Source organism: Abramis brama (assembly GCF_963993115.1).
Source record: "Abramis brama genome assembly, chromosome: 5".
In the NCBI taxonomy this organism is placed as follows: Eukaryota; Metazoa; Chordata; class Actinopteri; order Cypriniformes; family Leuciscidae; genus Abramis; species Abramis brama.
In genome coordinates this window covers 32,285,682-32,307,950 of record NC_139967.1, presented here as the reverse complement: position 1 = coordinate 32,307,950, position 22,269 = coordinate 32,285,682, and the positions used below count along the sequence as shown (strand labels likewise).

At 34.9% G+C, this 22,269-nt stretch overlaps 1 protein-coding gene across 1 annotated transcript in view; it reads right to left on the bottom strand.

The window, feature by feature from the left end:
• The window catches only part of msh3 (mutS homolog 3 (E. coli)), a 63,218-nt gene that overhangs the window by 540 nt on the left and 40,409 nt on the right, over positions 1–22,269 (bottom strand). The window contains exons 21-23 of the mRNA XM_084114250.1: positions 16,609–16,795; positions 4,770–4,896; positions 406–574 (exon numbers count right to left, since the gene is read on the bottom strand). Coding sequence (XP_083970376.1) covers positions 406–574; positions 4,770–4,896; positions 16,609–16,795 — 483 coding nt within the window. The remainder of the gene's footprint in view (positions 1–405; positions 575–4,769; positions 4,897–16,608; positions 16,796–22,269) is intronic.

The following is a 22,269-nucleotide window of genomic DNA, read 5'->3' as shown; positions in this document are numbered from 1 at the left end:
ATAGATAACTGATTTTAAATATTAACATTATAAATCAAAGGGAGACATTAATCTATTTACTTCCTCCTTTAAATTTATTTCAAGTGTTAATAGAAAATACATGCAACTGGATAAACTGGTTTACGTGCTGTATGTGAAAATCTATGCAAAGCAGCTGACTTTAATAACAGGACATGTACTTTTTAATACTGACTTCCATTTCTATGATCAAATGCATCATATGAATACGTGTCTACTACTTTTTCAGATTGAAACTTTATCTTTATAACACTTTGTAACCTCTTCAGATTTTCAGATCAGTTCTCTCCCTGAATAGTCTAAATATTTGTTCTAAAGGAAGCTCCTCCACAATCCAAATCTACTACAGTGTTCTTTTTCCATTGTGTAACCAATCAGCCCACGTACCTCCGGCTGTTCACGAGAGCCTCCAACTCTTTGGACTTGAATGCAGCGGTCCTGAGGATGGACTCTGGGATTTCAGCCAGACGTGCTACATTTAGCCCGTAGCTCCTGGCGGCTGCGCCTTCAATCAGCTGATAGAGAAATGTGATGAACTCTGGGTGCATCTCCTCCTCTAGAAATGAGAGCAACAGAATTATTAAACACTTCGGAAGCACTCAGTGTAATATCAGAGAAATTATCAGAGGATGCACTGGGAAAGATCAAAGTTTTGAATTTTTTTTTTGTAAAACAAGATCCATTATAATCCTGATAATGATGCTTAAAGGAATAGTTCACTTAAAAATGAAAATTCTGTCATCATTTACTCACCCTTACCCTGTAATACTTTAGTGGAGTACACAAACAGTATAAAGTATATGATTACATGACCTTTGGCAAAAAGTGTAAAACCTGTGTAAAATACCCACATGATGGCATAAATGAGAAAATAGATTTTGTCTGAGAAAAGGTATTTCAGTGAACAAGGGCAGAAAGTGAGTTTTGCCTGATAACTTTTTCTTCAGTGCTTAGAAAAAGTCAGTTCCTGTGTCATGGTGTGACAGAAACCGCAGATTTTTTTATTAACCTTATTTGTGAATATGGTTTGCGAATATTATTAAGCATTTCTCCCAATTTTTCTCAGCAAATCTGTCACAAACTCAATCACCTTTTAAGTATTGCACAGATTATTAAGTGCAGGAAGAAAAAAAAAGAGAAAGCCTGAAGAATTTGAAGGAAGGAGGAGGAAAGAACCATGAATAAGTGAACCAAGCTGAGTTTAGATGATCTCAATCTGAACTCTGAATCTGGATAGGATTTGAAGATGAATTGCAATGCTGGATGGGAAACTACACAGCACGGTACAATGAGAAATAGAAGAGGAATGACTACTTATGCAATAGGATTACTGTCATACACACAAGCCAGTTGTTAAGTAACCACTACCTGGCTCTTTAGAGTTTAATGCTCCAGAATTTTCTTTCCTGGAAAAGTGTAAAGTTCCCCTGTAGTCAATAATTTTATCTTTTAAAACTTATCTTTGATCACCAAAATTACATATTTAAATGTTTTTTCCAGTGAAAAAAATGTCTTCGTGGAGGAAGAGCAATTTGAATTCGCTCACTCCTTTTCATTCACTCCTTCAAGTGAACAGTATTAGTGGACTAACGTAGGGAATAGTGAATGAGGGTTTAGGGGGCGATTTCAGATTCAGACCCTGTTTCTCATTCGCCATGCCTTCTAACAATCAGTATCCTTAGAAACGTCAGTGGAGAAAGGCATATAGTTCATCATAACATTGTAATATACATCATGTACATAATAGGGGTGTAACGGTACTCACGGTCACGGTCATGAAAGCAAGTTATGACAGTAACTGTGTAAATTACTATATTTCAAAAATGAATTGGAGAAGTTAATGTAAAACCTGCCTAATGTGCAATTTACATTATTATTTTTTTATTTTCGGACCACGTTTTTGAGACTGTCTTTGGTTCACTGCAGTTTTAAGGAGAAAATACTCAGCAATGGTGTTGACTGATGAATTTGCACATGGTTTGTCTTAAAGCATATTAAAAAACACCACATAGACATATAAACAACATTAAAAGCTTGATTTTCACCACAGGGGGTCTTTAATTTATGCCTCAGAACACCAGAATGCTTGACCCTGGTTGGTCAACAGATGTTTTAAGGTGCTCATCAATTTTCTATAACAGCATGACAATGAAGTCATTCAAGTTCCATACGTCATTGTCATGTTCCTTCATGCAAAGCTGCTTCAAAGTTTTAAATGAAAGGATCGGTAACACTTAATTTTACAAGTACATATGTACTTTTTATAGTAATAACAGTATATTATGCATTATTACATGCAACTAATCATAAACCAAACCCTAATCCTAACCCTAACTGTATATGTACATGTAGTTAATCAATATTACTCAGTACTTAAATATATAATTACACTGTAACAAGGACTCCTTAAAATAAAGTGTAACCAAAGGAACTTATAGCCTGACAATCTACCACAGCAAAAGAAGCAGAAAAAGACACTTGAAAAATGTCTTGAGATACACAAACATATGTCTGCTAACCATGGTAAACCTGAAATGGTGCATGTACACTTTGGGTGTTTTCAGTAATTCATTATTCCTTATTTGAATCATTATCAAAAACGTTCTCGTTTTTCGCAATCCCATCTGCTCAACACGACATACGAGCAAACATGATCTGTTGACCAGTCACTACCTGAAGTCAGCACAAATTATGCGATATGATACAGAAACCTCTCATGTTTCATAAAATATCTTAATATGTGTTTAAAAGATTAACCAAAGTATTAAGGGTTTGGAATAAGTTAATGATGACGGAAAATTATGACAATTTTACTTTTTGGGTGAACTATCCCTTTAAGGCATTTACTTTAAATCAGGCTCTGCTCTGCCATGTCAGTAGATAACATGGACAGAAACCTGTCAAAAAGTGTAAATAAATTAAAAGCGAGGCATGGAGCAGAGACGATTAAATTTAGCATTCAAATGTGAAAAAGTGACCTTTCTTATTCTTCAAGTTAAATGTAAGGCTTTACAGAAAATCATGAAGCACATGAGAAACACAGAAAATGATTTGGTATTGGTAAAGAGATCAGTATTATATTATATTAATCATCATCATCATGTATTGGATAGAACTATTCCTGCAGACAGATCAAATAGACAATAGGTGGATTGACTAACAGAAGGTCTAAGAAAGTGTGCTGCACTCCTTGATCACTCAAGCAACATAAGGTCAATGCAAAGGTAACACAAATGAGTAAGTGATCCATGAAATCCTGGATGACTTAGCTGACATACAATAGAAGAGGAACTGGTTCAGAGGCTATCAAAACCAGCATATTCCAAGACAATGCACTCCTCACTCTCTAATACTGCTTAGTGTGCACTGATGAAATCAACTTCCTGAACCAGACACTAATGGCTTTCTCAGATCATATCAAGTTGAAGTTAATAAACGTGCTTGACTCATTATCAAGAAAGGCAAGATCAGTAATACTGATGGATTGCATAGAACAGCCATACATCAAGCTATATCAAGGATGCAGATGCCAAAATATAAAAGTACAAGCAGGGGAACAATGCTATAACTACAATATTATGGGTCCTGGAACAACAAAAATAATTATTTGGCCACTCCCTGAACAAGGGCTTCATTCTCAAACATTTATTTACCATGGCTGTTGTTGTTATACTACTACATAATCTTGTGACAATGTTTAGTTTCCCCCATTTCATATTAGCAGAATTCTTAAAGTGGTCACCCTGTGGTGAAAATCAAGTTTTTAATGTTGTTTATATTATGTTTTAAATGTGCTTTAAGACAAACCATGTGCAAATTCAAAAGTCAACACCATTGCTGAGTATTATCTCCTTAAACTGCAGTGAACCAAAGACAGTCTCAAAAACGTGGTTTGAAATCGCTGGTGTTTCTGATGTCACAAACTACCTTGTAACCAATCAGGACAACGTGTGAACGTCAACGAGTGGATCTCTGAGCTGGTGTGAGTGAGTGGAAGCGGGGCTAATTTGCATATTCATAGAACCGCGTATACTAAATGAGGCAAGGGTGTAGAGTTACATTCAAGCTATTTTAAGGCATGAAGAAATTAGTTTTCAAGGAAAAAGCTTTTAAATATGTCATTTCGGTGATCCACCAGGGGACTTTAAGTCCTTATCGATGCTCTTAGTTTCCTTTTGGAAGGGTCCTGTTTATCTGCCTTATGCATAGATTAATTTTAAATAGACTTTTACTGCATTTTGAGTATAATTAGCCGCAATTGCTGTTTGGTTACAAATATCCTTTGCCAGATTAAAACACCCTTTTAAGCCATACATGAATATTGATTGGATATCATCAAAAAGCTACCAAAAAGTCAGCAAGGATGCATTTAATTGATCAAAAGTGACTGTAATGACTTTTACAATGTAAACATATTTCACATAAATGCTTTCTAATAGATCAGAGAAGTAGCTCGAGCAGCAAATCAGCATCTTAGAATGAAGGATCATGTGAAACTGAGTAATGACTGCTGAAAATTCAGCTTTGCAATCAAAGGAAAAAAATATTACAGGAATAAATTCATTCTTAAAATATATTAAATTAGACAACTGTTGTTTTAAATTTTAATATGTCACAATATTTATTAAGAGACTTTGAAGGAAAACATTAATCTTCTTAAAAATGATCTTAACAACCCCAAACTTTTGAACAGAAGTGTAAATATTACATAAGCTTATGTAATGCAAGTTGGTAGATATATGCATACACACCATCAGAAGTGCTCTCTGGCTCATTGAGAAGGAAAGCCATGTGGTAATTCCCCACATGCTGCGGGTACAAGTGCTCCAGCTCACATAACGGAGGATAGTGGGTCACAAACAACGTCAGACACTTCACCTGCAGAAACACACAGAGAAGAAAAATAATCTAACTCCACACATCTGAACATAATATAAAGATAAAGCCGTCAATTCTGCACCGCTAGTGTCATCAAACAGAATTGCAAAAGTAACTAGAAAAGGAAAGTTTGTCAGATAAACTATAATGTCGACTTGATGAATTCTTACCTGAAAGTTTAAAATCTACTAAGCAGTTGCTAAGGTGTTCTGTCAGATGGATGGCAGATAGATTGAAGTTAAAGGGATAGTTCACCCAAAAATTAAAATTAGCCAATGATTTACTCACCCTCAAGTCATCCTAGGTGTATATGACATTCTTCTTTCAGACAAATACAATCAGTTATATTAAAATATGTCCTGGCTCTTCCAAGCTTTATAATGGCAGTGAATGGCCGTTTCTGTTTTGGACCCCATAAAAATGCATCTATCCATCATAAAAATGTACTTAATAAAGTTATAAATATGGATATTTTTCTTACACTAACGCATCGCTTCACTTCAGAAGGCCTTTATTAACCCCAACAGGCCCCAGAGCAGTGTGGAGCACTTTTATGATGGATGGATGCACTTTTATGGACTTCAAAACAGAAATGGCCATTCACGGCCATTATAAAGCTTGGAAGAGCCAGAACATTTTTTTTATATATCTCCGATTGTATTCGTCTGAAAGAAGAATGTCATATACACCTAAGGATGACTTGAAGGTGAGTAAATCATAGGGTAATTTTCATTTTTGGATGAGTAAAAAAATAAGTACGAACACTGACTGTGCGAAGTTTGGTGATTTTAGCTTGAAAGCTACAGTCAGAAAGGACAATTTCTACTAACTACTAAAGACAATCCATTAGGAATAACAAAACAGATTTGGTTACTCAGCATCCTGCCTGTGTGAAAGAGCGAGACATCCTTGAGCCAGACGCACAAACCACGCAAACAGCAACCGCCCCCTCACTCGCCACTTATGAACATTATCAGCAGCCCATTATCTGCATAGCGTTACCACCTCACACCAATGCGCACATCTCATTCCAGAGGGGGGGACGTGTTCATTCCTCCATTTATTGATGTGTTTTTTTAGCAGGCTCATGTGAGGTATTGAGCTAGAGTGTGAATATGAGACACACAGAGGATACGCAGACAGGGAGCTGAAGCAGAACAAGAGACATGAGGCTGCTCTTGGCATTATCATTCAGTTTTGCTGACAGAAGTCTTAGTTTGGCAGGTCAGAAGATTACACATGGGTTGGCGTGAAGGACGTAAAAATGTGGCACAATCAAAGAAAATGCTGCTTCTGCACTGTATATGCCATAAATAAGATTTATGTCTTGGTTTTTTTATGTGATGCAGTCCTCGCAAGAAGTTCACATTTATTACAGGCAGTCTCTACTTTTACTGATGGAGGTGTTGGAGAATTTCAAGGCAAAGCTGCTAACTTTACCATCCTTATCAAATACAACCAACATTACTTGTAAATACTTATGATGAGAACATTACTGAAGCTTACAGTGTATCTTATTGGTCAGCAAGTTATTAAACACTGGACAAAGAAACAATTTTTTTACTTGAAGGATAAAAAAAGTGTTTCTGTTATATGGCGAATGCTCAACCTAGTGATGAATAGGAGTGCATTGCTTCTACTCAAATTCTTGTTTGTGGCAAATATTCATGTTCGGTGTGAAAAGGCCTTTAGTTTAAATTTATATTTACATTACAATTACAATAAATAGTGCAGTCACACAGTTCAATTATTATTAATGGTGCTCAATAAACATTTCTTATTATCAATGTTCTTATTATCAGTTGTGCTTCTTAATATTTTTTTGAGGAAACAAATTTTTTTTCAGGATTCTTTGATGATAAGAGCTTTTATTTGGAATTGAAACCTTTTGTAACATTATAAATGCCTTTACTGTCACTTTTGATCAATTTGATGCATCCTTGCTGAATAAAAGTAGTATTTTTTGGGGGGGGGGTACATACTGACCCAAAACTTTTGAACGTTAATTTAAATATTTTAAACAAAGTGTTGAGTACATAGATTCAATAACATGAACCTTGTAAACTTCGGTAAATTCAGTTACTTGTTTTTCTGTCTGGGAACTTTTAAACATGACTGTGTCTTCTGGCAGGTTAATAAAGACTTGTGCCCCCTTACTCCTGGAAATGATGTAAAGCCAGCCACTCATATCGTAATGTACAGATTGTAAATCATTAATTCAATTAAGTTTTCAATCAAGTAATTTATCTGTCTATGAAAGCGCACTGTGATACCAAACACATTTGATGTTTAAATGGGACCTACTATGCCCCTTTTTACAAGATGTAATATAAATTGTAGGCATCTCCATAATGTGTCTGTTTCAGCTCAAAATACTCCACAGATCATTTACTATCCCATGCCCAAAATGGCCCTTTTTGAGTGGAAGCAAAACACGCTGTATTCATACATGTATCTTTAAATGCAAATGAGCTGACTTCTACTGTAGTAGTCGATGGAATTGACTCTCGCAATTGACATTTGCTCCATTTACTTTGAGTCAAAACAGGGCCGGCAATAAGAATATTTATTACACTCTGAATAGCGCAAAAAAAGCTGCTTGAACAGGAGAGTTCAAGATACTAAAAATAATATTGTCTAAATACATATAATGTACACTTATTCCTGTTGGCAGTTTTGTTTTTAAATATTTGTTTAATGATGAACACAAATTAGGACATCATGGAAACCAAAGCTGGCATGGAAGTATGCATAAAAATACAATGTAATTGGCTGTTATTTTATTGTAAAGTAAGCTACAAGTAGGATAAAACTGTGACTGATATTGTTTCTGCGACAGCTCCAGCTCTAGCTCTCTGACACACGAGTCAGCAATTTCAGACACAGCAAAGGAGTCGATATAATGAATAAAGCTCTGCGTTTTACCCAAAATTGAACATTCTTTATAACGTGGGGAAAAAAACTATATGCTAACTATATAAAATATGCTAGCCTCTGGTAAAAACCTTGTGTAAAACCATGTAAAAGTTGCATAATAGGTCCCCAGTCAAGTGCATAATATAGTTATGTGAAGCAAGATTTCAAACTGAAATACCAAGGGCAAAAACCCTGATCAAGCGAGAGTTCAGTATAATCTGGTTTTGACAAGACCAATGAAAAAGCAGCCACTGAGTGAAAAGAGTTCTTAAAGGTCAAGACAAAGTTTCCCAAGTTCGAAGTTCCGAATAACATTACGGGATCTTAAGCACACCTTCTCACTTCTTCAGTTATCTCAACTTAGAAATGCTCTCTCTAAATATTGAGGAGTGACTGCCTGCCTCTAACATGTGCCTCCAACTGCCTCTTCGCTATGGCAACCAATGCTGCTCTACTACCCATTGCTCACAGAAGAAAGTTCTGCGTCAAGGCTGCTCACAATGCATCATTCAAGGGTGTTACACAACAAACGTATTTACATTCTTAAATACAGCGCAGGTGAACGAGTGAGCCTTGTTGCCATGGCGATGTGCAGACACTCTCTGCAAGATGCTGCCAGGACACATATATGCACTATAAAGGCAAACGGGCATGGACAAAAAGCTATTCTAGTGTGAAGGGAGGAATTTCAATATGAAGCACACGCTTGAGCAAACACTGAAACGTTGTATTTTTGAACCTCTGTGAGTGCGCAGTGTCACAACTACAGCTGTGCAGCGCGAGTCTGAGCGTATAATGCTCATGATATTCTAAGTGGATTCTAGTGTACAAAATAAGACTGGAATTTGACATTTGAGGAAACTGTGAGTGGTTCTTGCGCTTTATAGTCAGCACCACCTTGCTAGGGTGTTGGCATGTAATTACTAAGGTGTTCAGAATTGCTATTAATTTGCTATTGTAATTACACATTATTTTACCGGAATAAGCTTCACATCAAACCTGATCTCCGTTTGCAACTTTCTTCTCTTCAGTCTGACATACAGTGCTTGGTAAATGCTAAACAACACCAACCTTTGCATTAGGTGAGTCACAAAGATTTTAGTTTTTAAGGTGTAATTGTCTAATTATGTGCCAGAGTCTCTTGAGGTGCGGTAAGGCCCGGTTCCACGGGAAAGCAGAGGGTGCCAAGCACACTCAAATGAAAGCAAGAGCACCCTCAGTTGAAGCTGTAATAATAGGATATTGGCGAACTGATTTGGCAAACGGTCCATTGCGTATTTCTTTTTACACTCTGGAGAGCGTCAAATGCTTCTGTTTACAACATTCTTTTGCAGTGTTGAGCAATGTAGCCAATCACAGACATATATGTTGATTTCTTGAATGCAATGGCCAATCAGAGGTGTTTAAGTTAGCCAGAATTCACTCACCGCTCAAAACGCTGGAGTTTTTATTCAGTGCTGAGCTTTGCAAGCTCATGAATCCTCTCATTTTAACAAACAAAGTGTAGACGGCTTCACTGATTAACGGCCACAAACAAGTTGCACATGCAACATTCACTCTCGAAATTGCAATGATTGACTTAGTGACCACTGCAATGGAAAGTTTTTGCAAAGTCTGATTTATGTGCATTAAGGCTAGAGCACCTGATTTGATTCTGGAACTGGGCCTGAGCTCGGTAACCCATTATCTGCATTTTCTGTTTGTTGTCAGTTTATTCAATAAAGACTGTGTTAATCTCTGTTTCTAAGTCCTCATTAACCAATTAACCAATATTACAGTTTTTTGTTTTTTTTCAGTAGATTTCCTTCAAAAAACCTTTTAAAAGTCATACCAATCCTAAACTTTTGAAAGATTTTATTTTATTTTATTTTATTTTTTTTTTATATATATATATATATATATATATATATATATATATATATATATATATATATATATATATATATATAAAATAAAATCTTATATAAAATCTTATCCTTTATACATCATATATATATATATATATATATATATATATATATATATATATATATATATATATATATATATGATGTATAAAGGATAAGATTTTATATAAGATTTTATTTTATATATATATATATATATATATATATATATATATATATATATATATATATATATATATATATATATATATATATATTTATATATATATATATATATATATATATATATATATATATATATATATATATATATATATATATATATATGATGTATAAAGGATATATAATATATAAAATTATACTTAATATTGTAAATGCTGGCAGGATAAGTAAAAAGCTGTACTATGACAAAAAAAAAAAAAAATCCCCATTGTACAAAACATCTGAAAGACCCCTGAACCCCAATCATGAACAATAGTAAAATGCCTTAAACACCACCAGTAGTCATTTTGTTTTCCATAAAACATCAACAGCTTTGAAACAAACAGCTCATGCCAATTCTGTGAGCAACATACATCAGATGGTCAGTGAATGGCCATGGCTGTAACGTCTGACACTGCCCCAACCAGGCGAGACACGTTTCTAGTTTCCACTGAGTAATTTGTCAAGCAATTAGTCTCACCTCACTGAAAACGAACATGTACATTACCATTATGTCGCACAATCACACCCAATCAGAACATATTTGATGTTTAATATACAGCAGAGTGGTATTTTGGACCAATGACATTTCCACAACTAATAGAATGCCAAAGAAATAGAAAAAGCAACCTACAAAATGTTTTGCTTCTTGTAGCTGGTTTATGACAAAAAAAAAAAAAAACTTAGATAATTTAAGTTTTATTGCATCATATAAGGCTGAGACGTGATGTTACAGGTGGTATGAAAAAGTGATGGGAAATAGCTATCTGTAATAGTTATGTTCTGTTAGTTTTGTTTTCATGGACTTTTAGTTTTTACCATTTACCATTTATCACAGGTGTTCGTCATCAATTACCCTTGTTTTCCTTTGAATATAAGTTGCTGTGTTTTTCTGTCTGTTCTCGTCAACGCATACGCTGAGTTTGGTTGTTTTTTGCCCGTGTAAATAAAGCCTGTTGATCATATTTCGTCTTCATCTTGTTCCTGTTTAACCACGCTTTGCCAAGTGTGACACTATCAAATGAGAACCCTTTTTTTGCTAGAGAAATGCTTTGAAACATACAATTCATTAAACTTGCAAAACCTGACATATGTATGTTCATCTTGAAATATTAATAACAATATAAACTAACAATACAACAATATTACTAACAATATAAAATTCTTACATTTAATTTATAAATTTTGCTAACAATTTCACAGCAAAAAGACATGTACAACAACCTGAGGGTGGACATCTGTACAATTATACAAAAAGGCCTTTTATTTGCAAAAAAAGAAAAGAGAAAAAAGAATTATCAATCAGATGACAGAAGGTAATAGTAGATTGTGTACAACAGGTTTTTCAGCAACATTTTGATCATGCTGATAATTTAGAGGCCTTAGAAATTTGGGTATCAAATATGATACAGTAGAGGCATTATAGGGTCAATAAGTGCAGACATGGCAAAATTAACTTAAGAATGTAAGTTAACTGTTGAAATTCAGCTACATTTATACTCTCTATTGAATGCATAAATATTCTATATCCCTGTTGCCACATCCCCTACAATGGCTGATGATTGTCTGAGACTACGGCCACATTTACATAGCATGGTTCAAGTGGCCCAATTCCAATTTTCCCTCCCATGTTGAACAGATTGGATATGACCCATGAACATGTAAAGCAGGAAAAAAAGCACATGGATTCCGATATACTCAGATCGGTTTCAGGCATCACTCATAGGTGTAAATAAATTTATCATTAATGATAATATTATCATTTCGTCTGCGTCCATTGCAAATCACGCCATTTTTACTTCCTTTTCAGCCTCAGTTTTTCTGGGTCAGTGTGTCTTCCTTGGATTGTTTCGCCAAGTGCACAGTGTAAATGCAGATATCAGATATGGGTCACTTTTAAAAGATGTAAGCTGGTCGTCAATAAAATCTGATATAGTCAACAAATCGGAATTGGGCATCAAGACCTGCAGTGTAATTGCGGCCTAATAGTCAAAGAACTTCGTTTGAAAAAAATCAACAGAGAGAGAAATATTACCCTGCAGTAAGGGCAAGTACCCAAAAATAAATTTCATATTGAGTGAGAAAGAGGAAAAGAATGGAAGAGAGGGAGAATGATGTGAAAAAGATCTGAAAAGAAGACAAAAGCAACATTGCCTTGGCTATTCTGTATCACAGTGGAGTTGTGGCAAACAAGCCCATCCATGTGCCAATAAATAAATAACTCCAGCCTGAGGCAGTATCAGTACAAGAGAACTGTGGTGGGAGAAAGAGAGCAAAATAGAAAAAGAAAGAGTGATAGATCTTGCACCTTAGCCAATGCCATAGAGACGCACAATATTATGCAATACCCAGTGGAGCCCACCCTCTGACAGCCCAAACACCAGCACAGCATCAAAAGTGACGCTTACCTTCAATATGAGTAACTACAGCCAACAAGAAACTAATTAGCACTTTTAATTTGTCACACACAGGATGTGATTGCCAATTTCACGAGCATCCATCTCATTTAACTTGGCAGCAATAGTTGGTGATCACATTGGTGTGAAGTGGCTTATATATTGAGAATCATTTGTTGATAAATTTATACCCGTGGAGGATGCTGTAAAAAAGACAAAACTGTATAAACAGTGAGTTAACATATTTGTACGTTTCCTCACACTTTTCCCCAAACTTACTGGTTGAATCAATGTTGCTGTATCGGACTGGTTGGGAAGGTCAAACAAACAGAATGTTTTGAAACCACCACAGAACATCTGAGAAATCACTCGGGAAAATAAACCTACCAATGGTTAACTTTAGGAGAACGTTTTTAAAAAAAATAATGTCTCACGGGGGATAAACAGGGAGACTCTAGATGTACTGTGTCCCAATGGATGGACAGGTATAAGATATTTTTTCTATGTGTCTGGGGAGTAATAGGCTCCCTTGAGTCAAACATATCACCCTTGATGCTTTGCTTTGGAGTATAAACCATTAAGGCGCTACCCAGTAACAGAGAATTTTTGACCTTGTAGCAGTAGGAAGAAAAACATTTTTAATTTCTGCCAGAATTGCACCTACTATGACATATTGCATATCATACTTTCAAACGCTGCCAGATGCCAGAGAACTGTTATTAAAACTGTGAATGCTTTAATGAAGTTCACACTTTCAACTAAGGCATCATTTTGGCTCTTTTGATTCCAGTCTAAGACTTGCATGTTTTTCTTTTTGCAGAGTAAATGTACTGCTGATGGTAAACACAGCTGTCCCCACAGAATGTCATTTTAACACAAAGTCTAACATGGTCACGTGGTCAAAGAACTGAAAACCTTTCATTTAATGTATCCTCTCAAAAGTCACGACTATGTATTTAAGGACCAGTTTTGAGTGAGAAGAGAAACCAGCAAATGAAGACAAAAATATGATCCATAGAGAGTGTTTAGCCTTTTTTATACTTTTTCAAAGTTGACTTTAAACATAAAAGCAACACATTTTTCTGAAATTATTAAATAAATTCAGATGCATTTAAAAAAAATAAATGTATATTAGCAGATATTTCAGTAGTCAATACTTTCACCCAATCTATTTTGAAATTGCATTTAATATACCTCATTGAGAACGATTAATCCATTTATCCTTCCAGTGAAAACGACAGATTTCTCTTTAGTGACGAATGCCAGACTTCTCCAATCATTTACTCCAATTAAATCCAATGCCTCCACAATTGACTGTAAGCTTACATACATTTTTGAGCATAACACCCACATCTCAAATTGCAATTAACAACCTATATAGATAGAACCAAGTCTCCGCTTTACTTTTGATTTCCGATAATCTGTTATTTGCTACTTCCATTTCAAAGCAACTTTATTGACCAAAACCAACATCAAGGGTCATCTTTAGGGCTGCCCACGACTAAAGATTTTCCTAGACCATTGGTATTTCTTCATTTAAGCCATTAGTAGTCAACTAGTCACACATTTAAATATATTAGTTATTTTTATTACTTAAATTATTTACTGGGGGGCTTCAGGGGCGTTTTAGGTCTAAAAAAATTATATTATACTGTAACATTGTTCTGCATAAATTTTTTTAAACGAGCCTTTAAAATATAAATTAAGCTTGCCACAGCACACTGGCAAAAGTAATGATTATAAGGTGTAGTAAAAACAGCAAGGAAATATTTAAATCATTTATTTAAAAAATGATTGTTTTCTGAGTCTGTGTCAGCTACAAAGATGAAAGTTGACAATGCTGACTCATTATCTTTGCAGTATAGTGGATTCACCTATAGAGAGAAATGTATGTAATGCAGTAAGCGTGGTACTGATTTAGCTTCCACCCTCTGCATGAAGACTTGGATATTAGGGGTGTAATGGTACATGTAATGTCCCGAACCGTCAAAGTATGGATGTCACAGTTCGGTGCATAGAGTCAGATGATGAATACAGTCAGTCAAAGGCAATCCACACTCCAATCCAGAAGGGGGTGCACACGGTTAATCCAATGCTATTTACTAACAGTCACAACAGGAAAAAGAGCAGAAGAAGAAAAGACAATCTATGCACCATTGACCTACCCAAAACAAGGATGTTTCTCAATACCAAGTATGCCAAGTTTGACTTGGGAGGACGCAAGTTCGGTAATTCTGCAAATGGTACAGCAGCGTCCTTGATAACGTCACTCACCTCACCTTGGCTACTCCGGTTATCTGTGTGTATATTTGTATATGCCACCCTGCCTCATTTCAGTGTCATTTAAAAAAATCTTAAACATATTAATTGCCACACAAATGTGGTTAGGGCAATGCGTGAATTCACTATCTTCACAGCATATTTATATTTATAACAAAACAAAATATAAAACAACCCTGACTCTCTTCATTTTCATTTTAAAATATTGTGCATATGTACTCTGATTATCTTCACTGTATGTATATGTATAATAAAATGAAATGACAGAACCCTGTCTCTTTTTGTTGAAGGTGCAGTCAATAAGAATGACGCTCATGCGGGTTGCCAGTTTGAGGACATGCAACAGGAACGAGCGCAATTGACAATGAAAGCCGAGAAGACTTACCCCGTAAGTTGATGGGTTGATTTGTCCGGGTTTTAATATGCTCTCGTTCATAGAGATTTTTAGATGGATACCGAGGCTTTTTAGGTTGGGTAGAATCTGCAATCTCTGACCCAGTTTGTTTGCTGGCTGCAATTACTAGAATACCCTGTGTTTCCTGCCAACTGGCATCCCGGGGTGTTGAAATACTATTGGGTGAACTGACAGTGGGCGAGATCACAGACCAAAGCAAAACAGACATTCCAACACAGAACGCACATTTTAAAGTAAAATAACTGGCTGTAGAAGTGTTTTTCATAGAAATGAGTATGTGAACTCAGCATGTTTCAGCATATGGCATTTATATGCTTTAGTAGAGTGAAAAAGTTACATACAGAACCTTTAAATGTCAGTTTTAATGATCAAGCAATCCAAAAAAAAAAACGTACAAAGTACAACTACCTCAGGGGGGCTAAATACTGCTAGGTGGAACAAACTGTAATTTGCACTACTGTCTGTTCAAAATAAATGAAAAGAAACCTAGCATTGGGGATTTGTTGCTTTTTTCCTGTTGTACCAAACTCATATCGACCTGTGACCCCAAAACTGAGGTACGTACCAAACCACGACTTGTGTATGCCATGTAACGTTAGGCTACTAACGTTTCAATGTTTGAGGTCAATGAATGATAGGCGAACGTTTGGATTTCCTGCCCGGCATAATTACGCATGGACTAGCTTTGTTAACAACCTATCAGTCACAGAGTGCATGACTTCGTCACTTCCTGTGCAGATATTTTTTTTCTGCGACCAACCAACCAATTAAAATTTAGTTGACTAAGCATCTTATCATCGACTAACGTATTTTATATAACGACCATCTTATATAAAATATTTTTAAGATATTTCGGTAACACTTTATTTTACAGTGTCCTTGTTACATATGTTACATGTACTTACCATAGTAATAACAGTAAATTATGCATAATTACATGAAACTAACCCTCAACCAAATCCTACCCTAACCCTATAGTAAGTACATGTAGTTGCTTAATATTACTCAGTACTTAAATATATAATTACACTGCAACAATGACACCTTAAAATAAAATGTAACCGATATTTCTACACATTTAATTATATATTCTATTTATAGTTTTTTTATGATTTAAATTTGGCTAATTTAGTGATAGTAAACAAGATTACACAAATTGCTAAAACATATAAAAATGAATAAACATACATATATAAATTATACATTGCCTTGATTCAGTTCTAAAATCTGCAGATGGCCATGTCAGAGACAACACTGATGCTGATATTCTCAAAATGGCCAAATGTTGGCAGATTAATGGTTTGCCATGCAGCATTAGGTTTAAGGATTTGGGAGGTGGGCTCAATCCAAAGTAGCAGTGACCTGAGAACTGTAGAATTACTGAAATCCCAGTCCTCTATTTAGCCTGTAAGCAAAGCACATAACCACAGGCTGCAGCATGGTGAATCTCCCTCCAAAAATTATACTACAAGTCATTCTGGATGAACTGTGTTACTACATGGCCTGTTATAATCTGGCATGAAAGCATGTCACAACCACAGCCTTTCTTTAGGTATATTTGCCAAGCAAGGGTTTCAAGTCTTTCAGTCTCACTTACATCTCTGATGAAGGACTCTAGGGTAGCAAAGGCGATAGCGATGCCGTCATGAGTGCTGGTGCCTCGACCCAGTTCATCCAGGATGACCAGGGAGTGGGATGTGGCACGAGCCAAAATATCTGATGCTTCCACAAGCTCCTCCATAAAGGTGCTCCTGCCCCTTGAGATGTTGTCAGATGCTCCCATTCTGTCAGAACCAAAACCAGTGGAGCGAAATTAGTCTGTGAACAAGCATTAGTTTACTTTGCCATAATTTACTCACCCTCATGTCAACCCAAACCTGTATGGCTTACTTTCTTTATGTGGAACATGAAGGAAAAAAAAAAATGAGTAAAAGGAACAATGTGCCAGTCACTCTTTTCCATACAATTGTTAGTGGATGGGACTGGAGCTTTCAAGCTTCAAAAAGGACATAAAAAGAACCATAAAAGTATCATTAAAGTGATCCATATGACTCATGTAATATATTCCAAATTGTCTGAAGCTATACAATAGCTTTGTGTGATGAGTAGGCCAAAATGCAATGCAATGCAATGCAAAAAAAAAAACAATATTTTTTTGACAATATTTGTCTTATTCACTTTTAATATATATATATATATATATATATATATATATATATATATATATATATATATATATATATATATATATATATATATATATATATATATATATATATATATATATATATATATAAAAAAAAAAATGTGGCCAGGTAAATAAAAATAAAATAAAAACACCGAATTACACAGAAGAAATGAAGTCATAAAGGTTTGGAACTTAAGGGTGAGTAAATGATACAGTATTTTCAAATTTGGCTGAACTATCCCTTTTTCTCTGACTAAACTATTAGGATTGTCACAATTTTAAACTAAAAGCTACTTGTAAGTTACAAATAGCTTTTGAAACTGCGGTGTTGGAATGGTGGTCCTCAGCGTTTAAGCCACATTACAGAGGCCAGAGTCAGCATTAGGGATGATGAGACCAATTCATATCCACTAATGAGAGACAGATGATTATGAAAAGGACCTACAAATACTCTTAAATAATCTTTCTCTTGCAATGCCTGGGAAAGTAATGACTACCAGTGTTTGAGTACAACATAAATCACTGGTTGGTGTCAGGATTATGTTCTCTATTGTGTTTGGTTCTGTCATTCTAAGTTGTCCTAATTTCCATGTCTGTGCCTGTTTGATTCTGTTCAACTGTTGTTAATTAATTAACTCTTTAGCTCCTTTGTTTGTTCTGGATATTTCTACTCCCTGTGTTTTCCAGTTCTTGGCTCAATCTCATCTGTGTTTAGTGGTTGTTTTATCTCCGTTTATCTATAACATCTATAATAAAGACACTGTTTGATTCTCTATCGTCGTGCGCTCATTACCGCCACCGTTACGTGACAGAAGAAAAAGTGACCCGTAAAGTGGATTTTTGTGGCGTTTTCATTTTTCAATGAGCTTGACAATCAAATATGAACCACCACACGAAGATCACGTGTTTTAGGCAAATGCAGTGGCTCATTATATCATAAGTGCATTTTTTTTTTTTTTTTTTGATGGTTAGAAGGAAAGCACAATGCAATGTAGTGTTGAGCAATATGCTCAATAGTCATATCAGGGTTTGGGGGTACTTATTTGATCATTGATTTACTTATTTACTTGTCTAGATTTACTCATTTATTTAATTATTTACTTTTTTATTATAGAAGGAAATAATCTATTACTATCATTTTGCGAGCAAAGATGGAGTTAGTGAAAATTTTACGTCGCATATAAATATTTCACTCAAAAGGTGAAAGGATATCACACATGCAATTTGCCAACGTTGCACAAGAGTTATGCCGGTGAAGAGTCTCAAACCAGTGTTAATTATTCCCTGAAAATGAAAGCAAAAACTGACTGAGCTTTTGGCATCTGACGCTGCACAGCGCCAAAGTCAAGGAAAGTCTGTTCACTCGGCAGCCATATTTGCAACACAAGCTATTTCAGGGCATCCAAGACCAAATCCTATCTATTTGAATGGAAGAATCCTGAAATCTCAAAAACTGCTTGCCGAAATCACAATTAAATAACATTTCAAATCAGCAACAAAATCTGACATAAACTGTCTCATAAACGCTGTTTCTTATACTCAAATAGCATTAAAAAAAACCTTAATTTTCAGGCTAAACCAGCCAATGTGCATGAGCAGTCCTAAGTGCGAGTCTCAGGTTTCAATGGGATCCAGAGCTTCTAACGGCAGCTGCAGTGATGCAATGGCTTTAGCAAACAGCGATTGGCTCTTTTACTTGGAAGGGGGGACTTATTCTGCCATATTGCGCGTTGCAGTTTCTCCCATTCATCAGTTATAGGAGTGAACCATCTTTCTATATCTATAGTCTTTGACTGAAAATTAATTCTACCTCAATGCTGATAATGGTATATCAACTATCTCTATTTATTGGCTTAATATTTCTCTTATAGGCCATACATTAATGATTGTGAAAAAATGTATTTGTATTGACAATAATCAATATTTCTTGTTCAATGTGAGCCCTTGAAATCAGGTAGGTGCTACAGAATCCCTCTAGTGAATAAATGTGTTTAAGAGTTGTTTTGTTTTTGTTCTTGTTTTTCTTACCACTGCCTGTATAGTTATGTTTTGAGCTGGTGAGCCAGACAATTTTCCACCTTGGTGGACAATAAAGACATACAATACAATACAACCAAGTTTTGATTTTTTTAAAGTTGGTGTTTGAAGCTGCTTTTAATTTTCATTGATGACTGATTATTGTGCACTGTTCGGACCTAAACGCTGTTATTAGGCCTATATAATTTTAATAATAATATTAGTAGTATTAATTTGTAATTGTAGTGTTATTAGTGTCATTAAAATATTTTGTTATTCTGCTATGGAAACAAAACAAAAATGCTTACGAACAACAATGCCGTTTTCACCTTGGCTCAAACGGCAACTATATAAGAACGATGAGTCTCATTTTATAACAAGCACTCTTGACAATTTGAGAACAGATCACCTTGCAATTCAATTTTGATATGGGATGTAGTTTTGTAGTTCGTTTTAAAAACATTTTCATTGAGGAGTCCTCAATCCGCAAGTCGGTGATGTGTGATGTCGTAATGAAATCAGGGAAGGCAAATAAATTGTAGTTCCTAATATTAATTTGATAATACTAGCCTGATAATAATAACAGCAACAATAAAATAGTAATACCCTAATACAAAGGCTCACTAATTCAGATCAATGCAACGACATTACACAAAATATGAACCAATTAATGTGCCGGCCATTATAGATAGAGCTAATCTGAAAATCCTTCCCATTATCCTGATGGGGGCTTCATCCCCCACTTCATCCACTTTTTTTTTTTTTAGCTGGACAAATCGTGCAGCTCTTGGCTACGATTGAGAGAGAACACAGATGGTATCTGTAGTCTGCTTTGCTGTGAGCCACAGCAATGAAATGCCGTTTTCATTCTATTTGTTGCTTTTATATTTGTCTCTGTTTTCTTGTATTTTAACATCCAAACATTTTGACTATATGCATTTCATTTTCATGTTTTGAAAACAGCACTACGAAACTCAAACAAGATTTAGATGTTTTAGATAACTTTTTTCTTTATTACAAAAGATTTACCTTTAAAAGGTTTCATTTAAGGCTTCATTTTTACTTTATTTTTTTGCATTGCACTTAGTTTTCAGTTTTCATCGCAACCAAAAAAAGAGAAGGAATAGAGCTTCCAAACCTTAAGTGCCTCTTAATAAAAGTGTTCCATCAGTGGGGAAAAAAAAGACTGTCCTATCAAGGACTCGCACAGGCGCTCAGGACTACGTAGACTTTTGCAAATATCATCCGTCATCATGGGTGTATTATTACAAATATGACGATATTCTGCTTCTGCGCCTGAATAGTTGACACAATGCTTTAATGATTGCAAAAAATCAATCAATGGATAAATAATAATAATAATAATAATAATAATAATTGGGAGAATTTTGACAAGTTTAACCTTAAACATTTAACTTTAAATCATTTTTTTAAAATAAAAAACACATTGCAAATTTTACAATAATGTCATCATTGTTGGTTAGATTATTAAATATTTATATTTAAATAAAAAAAAATCTTTAATTAAAAAATTTAACTCAGCAAGTAAATACAAGTAAAGCAAATTAGTATTTTTATAAAGATTTATTATAGTTTATAATTATTTAAATGTACACTACGTAACTTTTTTTTCTTTTCAAAATTAACAAAATGTAAATAATGAGTCAATATATCATCAATCCTTCTTCCAAAATGTGTCTTACCCTGATATCGGTAAGCCTTATAAGCATTTATATTTTAGACCTGTTGGGGTGGTTTTTGCGGGAAATTGCTTACATGTGTCATTCACCTGCATGTCTGTAAATAGTCATATCTGTAATATAAAGAAAAGTTGCTCTGGCTACTTTGACGTGTGTATGGTGTGGGAGAGGCATAGGTTACATGTCACAACAAGCAAGAAGATTTGACAAGGAGCATCTAAATCTCAAACCTCCATGGAATCAATCGGTTTTAAAAAAATTAATTAACATGTCTATATATTATAATATAGCTACAGTAACATCTTCAGCTAGTCAGCTTGATATCCTTCCCATCTAAACTATGTATATCTCTTCAGCCTAGTCGTGAATGTCTTATGAGCATTAGGGTAATCTCTCTCTCTTTGGCTAGAATATCATTTATAAAAAAAAAAACTAAAAAAAACAACATTTGACCATATCAGACTGGCAATCGTCATAACCTTTGTAACCTCATTAATTGAAAAATATCAGTGTTTTCAATTAGTCAAAACAATAGCATAAAACATAATGCTGAGCAAAACTTACATGCTCAGATGACATTTTCGGATTTCCATGTGCAGCGATCCATATTCATCTGCAGTCACGCAGAGCCGAAGCACAACCAAAACAATGTTCTTCAAATGCATGCAGTTTTGTTTTTTTAACAGCTAGAGCGCCAAAAGTTACATAGCCTACCTTTAGTTTTTATCATAAATAATCTACTTAAAGTTAGTAAATGTACAACTGACTTGCACTTAGATTGTTCGTCATTACAAATCTACCAACAATGACAACATTTCAACATTGGAATTGAATTGTGATGGATCTTCTTTCTTGTGTTGATATGCATGCATTTTTTTTTTTTTTACATCAACATAAATATTTTAGGTTAAAACTTTCATGAATGCATAAAGGGAAGTGCATCTCTTATATCCTGAAACTATTCACCATTTCAAGTTGTTCACCATTTTAAAAACCCTTTTTGCCTTCACTTATAAATTTTAAATTACTTTGCAGGGTGACAAATTAAAACTTCATGGAATGTTTAAAAAACTAAATACTTTATAGTCTCTTCAATGTATTTAATTTTCACAAGAATTGAAAAATGGCACGTAAAACTGTTTTAAATGGAGTGCCATGTCACATCACATGACGTGTACTTTCCAAAGGGATTTCATGTCAACTACCCAACAATAGTTTTAGAGTGCGTCATAAATCTTGAAAATGAAAAGCCAAAATCCAGTCAAAGCAGCTGCAAGGGCTTTTGTGAAACTTTGACAGCACTGAGGATGTAAACTCTTCTCCAACATTCTACAGTCCCATTACGCAAATGCAA